This window comes from Octopus bimaculoides, chromosome 5, assembly GCF_001194135.2.
Source record: "Octopus bimaculoides isolate UCB-OBI-ISO-001 chromosome 5, ASM119413v2, whole genome shotgun sequence".
Classification (NCBI taxonomy): domain Eukaryota; kingdom Metazoa; phylum Mollusca; class Cephalopoda; order Octopoda; family Octopodidae; genus Octopus; species Octopus bimaculoides.
Genome location: NC_068985.1, coordinates 97,883,147 through 97,893,359, shown reverse-complemented (window position 1 = coordinate 97,893,359; position 10,213 = coordinate 97,883,147). Strand labels below are relative to the sequence as shown.

Below are 10,213 nucleotides of genomic sequence, written 5' to 3'. Positions count from 1 at the left end.
TGTGTGTGTGTGTGTGTGTGTGTGTGTGTGTGCAGCGCATGTATGTATACGAAAGTGTGTGTGCTTGTATATTCGACATTATATGCAATATTTCTGCTTAAACCAAGAACCATTGGTTGTTTCCATGGAAATGAAATTACTTACAAGCATTCTGTTTCGTTTTCAATTTCAAAGCTCTGGAATTCAACATAAATCTTTTTATCATTCTCTGCTTCAATCACCCATTCACAGTCAGCCGTGTTGTCATAGTTTTGGTCTCCATATTTGGCGTGGGAATAGATAAACATCGATTCTTGTTTTGCTACTAAATGACCGCCACACACTGCAATACCAAGAACAAAAAAAAAAAAAATCTTATTATTATAGAATTTTAGATGAAAAATATAGGCGGCTCTATCTACCCCAGATACAACGAAGAGGAATCACTAGCGTGGTCCCAAGTCAACGCAAGTAGAGAGAACGGTTTAGTCGATTATATTGACTTCGAAAGAATAAAAATCAAAGATGACTTCAGCAGGTTTCGAAGTCAGGAAGATAAGGATACGTATTATAATGTTATAATGTTAGGCAAAGTATTTTGTCTACCATTCTACTTAATCTGGCATCTACTGTCCTAAGTTTTGTGCCATAAATATATGTTACCGGAAGCTGATTTCAACAAGATACTCTGATGTCCGCCATGGAAAAAAGTTTGAAGTTATGACTGATATCAGTTGATTTGTCTGAATGTAGCACAAAGTTTGTGACATCATCAAGCTCAGGTCTCAATTAAGCACTTTTATTCGCACAAGTATAAATCTCATAAATCTATGCTAATTATCGTGAAAATCGTAAAGGACAAAGCAACTAAAGAAATTAACTTTCTGGTTTCTTAAGGGAGAAATTTAAAATATGTCACCTGTGCTGTGTACAGCGCTGAAGCCTTTTCTTTGGACGGAGGCATCGGAGTAAAAGATCATATGCATTGTATTGCCACTGGAGTAAATCGGATGAGGTATTTTGTTGCCACAGAAACGCCCCAAAGACTGGCTATTAATACTGTCACCATCAAAGATTTCAATGTGATCATAGGTACATTCTTGATGTGGCTCCAGCTCAAATTCTTCAAACTGCAATTTCACTCGGTGTCCATCAGTGACTGTGAATGTCCATACACAATTCTTGCGGCTAGGATAGAATTCTGGCCACTTGGGACTGATTATGGTTCCTGATGGGGCTTTTATTTCGTGTTTGCAGCCACCTGTGGAATAAAAAAAACAAGTAATATTACATATTTGGTTTAAATACCTGAATATCTGAGAACCTCATCGGTTTCAAAAGAAAACAAAATGTGTCAGTGGTATAATTTATAATGACTTTATAACATTTAATTTGCTTTTAAATATAATAAAGAAGCCATGGTTTGACCCTTGTCGAGTACTACGTACATATCTGGGAATAAATCACATTTTCAAAATGGAAAATTACACCAAACTAAACGAAGCAATGAAGTAAATATTGGTTTCAAATTTTGGCGCAAGGCCAGCAGGTTTGGGGAAGGGGGCCAAATCGATTACATCGACCCCAGTGTTCAACGGGTACTTATTTTATCGACCCCGAAAAGATAAACGACAACGGAGCAATTAGATCTCAGAACGTAAAGACGGACGAAATGCCGCCTTCAATGAAATAAATATTTATTTCTCTATTGCTCACAAGGGACTAAACATAAAGGGGACAAACAAGAACAAAGGGATTAAGTCGATGACATCGACCCCAGTGCGTAACTGGTACTTAATTTATCGACCCCGAAAGGATGAAAGGCAAAGTCGACCTCGGCGGAATTTGAACTCAGAACGTAACGGCAGACGAAATACCGCTAAGCATTTAGCCCGGTGTGCTAACGATTCTGCCAGCTCGCCGCCTTTCAATGAAATAAATATCATTAGCAAAAGGTTAACGGTTAAAACAACTGCAACATTTTACGAGTTTAATTTACACAGCTATATACGCACATTTTGCTTGTTTTTGTTTTGTCTTAAATACAGACACAGGCATGGCTTTGCAACCAAAAACGCATTCTTTTATTCTTTTATTCTTTTACTTGTTTCAGTCATTTGACTGCGGCCATGCTGGAGCACCGCCTTTAATCGAATCAAATCGACCCCAGGACTTATTCTTTGTAAGCCTAGTACTTATTCTATCAGTCTCTTTTTGCCGAACCGCTAGGTTACGGGGACCTAAACACACCAGCATCGGTTGTCAAGCGATGTTGGGGGGGGCAAACACAGATACACAACACACACACACACACACACACACACACACACACACACACACACACATATACGACGGGTTTCTTTCAATTTCCGTCTACCAAATCCACTCACAAGGCTTTGGTCGGACCGAGGCTATAGTAGAAGACACTTGCCCAAGGTGCCACGCAGTGGGACTGAACTCGGAACCATGTGGTTGGTAAGCAAGCTACTTCCCCCCCCACACACACACACATATATATATATATATATATATGCGTTTGTGCATAATGTTAAGTACAGCACCTTAAGTAAAGCCTGCTTTATTACTGTAGTGATTATGTGTGTGCGCATATGAGAGTATATGTATGTATGTATGTATGATGTGTGTGCTTGTGTTTGCGTGTGGATCGATACTTAGATAGATCTTTAATAAGAAGTATTACTGCTTATTGTATTGGTAGCGTCCCCTAGCATCCGATTCTTTTTTGCTTTATTCGTTGTTTTCAGGTTTATTGACTTTATGTTTTGCTTGGATCTGGTCGGATCTATTTACAGAAAGTAATAAATAAATAAATAAGTAAATAAATAAATAAATAAGTAAATAAATAAATAAATAAATAAATAAATAAAGATAATGTCTGAATGGCCCAAGTGATAAAAACTGAGTTAAATAAGGAATGCATGAAAGACTCACCTTCTTTACAGTCGTGTTTGTTTTCGTGCAACGTGAATCCATTTTGACAAGCACACTCATAGCTACCAATTGTGTTCTTGCAAATTTGCTGGCAGCCGCCATTTTTGACAGCACACTCGTCTTTATCTGTGCGGTCAATAAAAATAAATTTTGCTTTTAAATTTGCTATGTAGAAACACACACATGCACACACACACACACACACACACACACACACACACACACACACACACACACGTGTGTGTGTATATGAGTATATATGTGTCTGTGTGTGCATGTGAGTGTATTATGCATGTATGGACTTATGTACAAATCGATGAGATTAATTACTCAAAGATATTTTTTTCCCATCCCCTAAGAAACATAATAATTAAATTAACGTCACCATATTTAATGCAGTAAGCATTAAATCGCTAACAATCCACTTAGAAATACATATGCAGTGAGTGAAGAACAATATTAGATCAATAACTAATTGCTATTTTAATCATTCCGAAATGTACGGGAAACAATTCTGGACATGTTTTGGTATTATCAGGCTTCCTCAGCGACGCATAGACTCCATTTTTTTTTTACCGAATTATTGACGAAAAAAATGACTACACGTTGTTTTTTCCTCACTGCATAATTATTTCTATTCATAATTTAATGCATATAGTACTAACTTAGATACATACAGCTTAAGTAGAGGATTTTGGAAGAAGGGAAAATAATATAAATTTACCTGTAAAGAAAGTAGCGTTAAATCCTGTTTTTTGTACTGAGTTATCAGAAGTGAATTCAATACGAAGAATACTATCCGAAGATGTAATGGGCATTGGGAGGGTTGAACCACAAAATACGCCTATGGTTTTAGATGATTCACCATTTGATACCTTCAATGAGTCGTACTCACAGTCTTGCTGAAAAGAAAATTAAATAGATATAGCGATTGCAATTTTAAGATTTGATAAAGTAAACCAATATGTAAACCAGAGACTGCAAACTTTTGTCAATGATCCCCTTCATGGAATCGTGGATAATTTATCGACATTCACCATGTAAATAATTCATCTTCTTTTGCGTTGTAACCGCTTTTAGTGAGAAATATCTAAAGGAATTTGATGAAAATACGAGACAAAACCCAAAACGAATAATAAAAGTTAATATAGTCGGAATATTTAATGCGTTTGGTGAATTCTAATAATTGCATCGATGTTGGCAGGAAATTTGTGTAAATTAGGGTAAATTTTAAATTGTCAGACAACTGAAACTACTCTACTGTAAACGAGCAATAAATACACACTAGTTTTGAGCATTTCAGATGTCTTCATGAAGTGTGCGCTTGTTCTTAATGGTTCGACAATTGGCCCGTTACCATAGCATATTTTCTAGATGATATCTGCAATGGTATGTCGAATTTTCACATTCTATTATAGATGGTTCTCTTTAAATCGATTCTTATTCGTGTAAAATAATAATAATAATAATAATAATAATAATTTTTTTTTTCGCCCTTTTCAAGCCTAGCCAGGCTCATGGGCCCGGTTTCCCGGTTTCTATGGCGTATGTGTTCCCCCCAGCTGGACGGGACGCCAGTCCATCGCAGCGTTACTCAAGAAACGGGAAGAAAGAGTGAGAGAAAGTTGGGGGCCAAATTGTACAACAGGGTTGGCCACCATCCCCTGCCGGAGCTTCGTGGAGCTTTAGGTGTTTTCGCTCAATAAACACACACAACGCCCGGTCTGGGAATCGAAACCGCGATCCTCCGACCGCGAGTCCGCTGCTCTAACCACTGGGCCATTGCGCCTCCACAATAATAATAATAATAATAATAATAATAATAACAATAATAATAATAATAATAATTCGCTAATAATTCAGCACTCTCAATGTTCAAAATCGTTTAAGGTGTTTATCACATAGACACCCAGGAGTTAATACTGATAACTTTGCCGACCCCTGCTACAAAACCTTTGAGAAAAGTCTTACCTCAAAACAGCTGCAGTCCAATGACTGAAGACGGTAAAAAGTTAAAATAGTTAAAAATCATATATGATTACATGTTTTGTTTAGCATAAGAAAAATAACAAAGCGTCGCTGTGAGTTACTTACGTTGTTGCCTTCCAAATCAAAATATGAGAAGTTTAAAGTAATTCGATGTTGCTTTGGTGCCACAATTTGCCAAACACAATACTTGTTAGTGGGATAAAGATCAGGAAATGATGGACTTTGGAATGTACCATTCTCAACATTGATAAAGCCTCCACAAGCGTCTGAAAATATTTTAAGGAAAAAAAATAAAAGATATAAAATATTTCTTAGTGAAAAACATTATCCTGTTATTGGTGAAATTAATGGTACATTAGAAATGTGTGCAAGATTATAGATGTGTATGTATGTATGTATGTATGTATGCATGCGTGTGGGTCTGTATGTATGCAAATCTAAAACAAGTAAAATAATTAGTAACGGCTACGACTATAATATTTTTTACTTTTGAATAAACAGGTTTTAAAAAATTTTATTCAGATATTGCAAATCGTAGTATACCTTCATTTTTAATCTCTTATTAATAACTCTAATACTTCTTTGACATTTATTATAAATACAATTATTTTATTCATCACGTATAAATGTCATAATATATATCTTACCTTCACATTTCTTGCCGTCAGAGTGAAGTTCATAACCAATTTCACACTCACATCTATAAGAACCAAGCGTATTGACACATTTATGATCACAACCGTGATAGTCCGTCATACATTCATCATATTCTGCAAGAGAGAATTTACCTCCGGGTTAATAGGATTACAGGTGTGGAATATTCCACTGAAATTATTTGAAGGAATATCAAATCAAATAAATGATTAATTTATTTGATTAATTTGTTAATTTTCTTTACTTTTGCTACTGGTTTAAGTTATGGGACCGTAAACATGTTAGAATATCGTAAGTAAGAATTTAAGGGATTACATCACTTCTAGTATTTTGTTTGGTATTCATTTTACTGATGTAGGTAAGCCAATGTCGAAAAACGCCAATGGGACACGAACCCACATCCTTTGTGAACATGACAGATGCATTGATTATTTTACCAAAGCAACATTTCAAATTTTCTCCGTGCATTTTCGAAGCTGTGTCTTTTAGAGAAAGAATCGTGTATCGTTTACATCATTTTAGAAAGTTCGAGCGATATAAAACAAATCGCTTTTAATTGTGAAATGTGAACAACCTTCCACTTTTTTCCATCCAAGGGGCTTTTAATCCAATATTCTACATATTATTATTATATTTTTATTTGTTTCAATTATTATTATTATGGCTGGGTTCCAACCCTGGCCGCAGCAATAAAGTCTACCCTCCACACTTCTCGGTCCATTATCACTGTCTGGAGGTCCTAGATACATGTTTGCTTCAAATTTCACTGTTAAAATAGACATATTACACAGTGTAGCTTCGATATAAGAGATTTGAAATTTTTTCAATCAATAAAAAAAAGCTATGGTTACGGTCGGAATATTTTTGACCAGTGAAAAATAGGGCTGCAATGAGGTTAAGCCGTTGTTTCTCAAAAGAGAGCAAGAATTTCTCCCCACTCTAAAGTGGGCCCGTGTGGACTGAAAAGGGAACAGACAAATTCACATAAGAATTACATCGATACTAAATCTTTTTTGTGTTTCATCAATAAAGTGCCAAAGGGGAAAAATTTCCCTAATTCATGTAAATGTATATAAATATACACACAATTTCCTTTTGAGAGGATCAGGCATTTGTCAGGGAGAGAACCACGGTAGTATGAAATGACAACAACGCTACTAACAATAAACAAACTCTTTGAAACAATGCTAGTTTTGATAATGTATAAGATATTTACCTCTAGTGAATGTAGCAGAAAAACCAGCTTTCTGTACTGATCCATCAGAGAAAAACTTAACATACAGCTGATTGCTTGAGGATTTGATCTCCTCTGGCATTTTATAACCACAGAATTTTCCCAAGAACGGGGAGGATTCGTCGGGTCCGTCAAGGATTTCAATATAATCATATACACAGTTGTCATGATTTTCAATCTATAACAAAGAAACGTAATGCTTAAACATTGCATGATGTGACATTAATAGGTGTATGTACGGTCAGATGCACACGTATACACACATATAGACACAAGCACACACACAGCACAAACGTGCGGATATTCATATATATACGTAAATATATTTGCAAAGTTACGCAAATGAGTGTGCATGCATGCATATCTGCATATCTGCAAATATAGTCACTAAGACACAATATATAAGTAATGCATAAACATATGCACGCAAATATATTCACACTTACACAACCATATACATGCGAACTTGCATGCACACGAATACTTTCACATGCATCTCTCTCTCTCTCTCTCTCTCACACACACACACACACACACACACACACACACACACACACACACGTGCAAATACATTCATACACATACGCACTTGCATGCACTCAAATTCGGCAAACACGTGGTACATTTACACAAGATACATTTACACAACTCAAGCCAGCATGGAACATGGACGTTCAGTGATGATGATGATGATGATGATGATGATGATGATGATGATAATGATGATGATGATGACGACGATGACGATGACACACCAACACACACAAGCGTACACAGTACTTGAAATTTATGGGGTTTCCAGATGTGAGTCGTAAAACCAGTACAATGATATAATTGGAAGTATATGTTTAACAGAAATATTTGTTTCTCGCAGTCTGTAAACATTATTAATTAGGTCTAAATTATTAATGAGGAGTTATGAAAGATCATGCCTTTTTCAAGGATGCTACGCAAAAATTTATCTCGATCTTCTATTTCAATCACAGCTGCTATATCGTAAAAACAAATATATATATATATATATATTTAATGTTTCAACCAGATTATATTTAGTTAGATTAACTCAGTAGTTTTTAAGTAGGGCGGCGCACTCGATTTGGAACGTTGTTTGGTACTGTGAGGGCGTTGTGTGCTCCATTGGGGGGGAATTGTGCACTCCAGTGGGGGTGTTGCGCGTTCATAGAAGAGCAGCAAGTGTCAAGAGTATTAGTTATTTCACAGAAATTAGATGTTTAAGCCAGGTACAATACAAATATTTTTCTAGAATTTCATTGATAAGTTTAAGATATTAATGGATGGGACATGACGTAATCAGCGAGCAGAAACATGATTGATGGTGTGCCAAGGCCTAGTATATTCTTTGCTAAGTAGCTTCTCTTTCTCTTTAGTAATTTCCATAAAAAAATTAACATATGGGGTATTAAAGCATATAAACGTGAAAGGAGGTACACTTTGAAAGGATACTATGAGAAGTTATACGTTATAGACGACTCTGCAAATTCTTTTTCTGTCTGATTAAAATAATCCACGTTGATTTTTTTTTTTTTTTTTTTTTGCGAAACATAAAGGGAGCGTTTGTAAAATACCATTCCATTGGGAATTTAGAGATCGATAAAATAAGTACCGGACTGAAATAAATGTTGTGATCGATAAGATTAACTAAAACCCTCGATGGCGGCGACCCGGCATGATCGCTCGTTCAGATAGTGGAAGTAGCAAAAAGATATCGTAGTATATATTTGAAATAGTTAAGTTTACAATACTAGATTCATGGTTGAGACAGATGTATGTGATATATCTACACCCACCTCGATTATACATACCAATAAACATGTTTATGTTTGTAAAATACCATTCCGAAAAAGACGATCCTGATCTACGAAAGGTTGAGAACCACTGGACTAATTTATGAACCCTTTTGTTCCCAACATTTCAAGAGAACACTCTTGGTTCTGTCATAAATTTTTTTCTATTTTAAAGCGTTTTAAATTAAAACGTTCTTTCAAAATTTCTTGTTAATTTATTTTCCAAACACCTGCTTAATAATGATAAAGTTATTTTACTAATTAGTTTCAAAATTAATTAACAAAAAGGCAATGTTACCATATTTCCATAGATACATGGTAATAAAAAAAGTTAAAACAAGAACTAAAGTTATTGATGTATTTCCATAAATGCTTCAATAACACACTTTTGTCAGGCAAAACGTAATAAAGATCTTGTTTTCATTTTGATAAAGTACGGAAGCATAATTAACTAACGTTATGTTTTCATTTCATACGTGTTAAATGTTACCTTTGTCGTTGGTTTAACATAGACATGTTTATTGGTATGTATAATTGAGGTGGGTGTAGATATGCCACATACATCTGTCTCAATTATGAATCTAATATTATTTCATATGTATAGTTCGATATCTTTCTGCTAGCTTCACTAACCGAACGAGCGATCATGCCGCGTCACCGCCATCTTATGGATCACATTTATTTCAGTCCAGTACTTATTTTATCGATCTCTAAATTCCCATTGGTTTGAAGAGATGCAACTCGACGGATCATTTTACATCGATGTACGTGTGCACACAAACACATACACACAATCAATCAATTGAACAAACAAACACACATATACACACACATAATATACAATAATACGGGATGCCAACTTCAAATGCTTGAAAGGTAAGACCGACTAGATTTGCACGAACTCACATATATTAAGGCTAACACACGCAGGTATGATATAAGTGTTGCTTACCTCAAATGCTTGAAAGGTAAGACCAACTAAATAACCGTCAGGCACAGTAATTATCCACACGCATTCTTGATTAGGGCGGTAATCATCTGGAGAATTAGGACTGGTTAGAATTCCTTTGTCTTTATGAATGACGCCACCACAAATAGCTGAAAGAGATTAATATTGATTAGTATACGTATATTCGTTGTTAGTGGATGCGCAATGGCTCAGTGGTTAGGGCAGCGGACTCGCGGTCATAGGATCGCGGTTTCGATTCCCAGACCGGGCGTTGTGAGAGTTTATTGAGCGAAAACACCTTAAAGCCCCACGAGGCTCCGGCAGGAGGTGGTGGCGAACTCTGCTGTACTCTTTCACCACAACTTCCTCTCACTCTTACTTCCTGTTTCTGTTGTGCCTGTAATTCGAATGGCCAGCCTTGTCACACACTGTGTCACGCTGAATCTCCCCGAGAACTACGTTAAGGGTACACGTGTCTGTGGAGTGCTCAGCCACTTGCACGTTAATTTCACGAGCAGGTTGTTCCGTTGATCTTATCAGCTGGATCCCTCGACGTCGTAAGCGACGGAGTGCCAACACTGACACAAAATCTCGATTTTGGCGAGAAATGAACAGTTAATTATATCGAAAATTAAGGAAGGCTTGTTAGAG

General features: G+C 36.1%; 1 protein-coding gene across 1 annotated transcript in view; it reads right to left on the bottom strand.

Annotated features, from left to right (window-relative positions):
• Positions 1 to 10,213, bottom strand: part of LOC106882577 (tolloid-like protein 1) — an 88,563-nt gene that overhangs the window by 10,854 nt on the left and 67,496 nt on the right. Inside the window, exons 8-16 of the mRNA XM_052968084.1 lie at positions 9,566 to 9,715; positions 6,791 to 6,986; positions 5,568 to 5,690; positions 5,026 to 5,186; positions 3,656 to 3,833; positions 2,932 to 3,057; positions 2,681 to 2,782; positions 899 to 1,240; positions 145 to 322 (exon numbers count right to left, since the gene is read on the bottom strand). Coding sequence (XP_052824044.1) covers positions 145 to 322; positions 899 to 1,240; positions 2,681 to 2,782; positions 2,932 to 3,057; positions 3,656 to 3,833; positions 5,026 to 5,186; positions 5,568 to 5,690; positions 6,791 to 6,986; positions 9,566 to 9,715 — 1,556 coding nt within the window. The remainder of the gene's footprint in view (positions 1 to 144; positions 323 to 898; positions 1,241 to 2,680; positions 2,783 to 2,931; positions 3,058 to 3,655; positions 3,834 to 5,025; positions 5,187 to 5,567; positions 5,691 to 6,790; positions 6,987 to 9,565; positions 9,716 to 10,213) is intronic.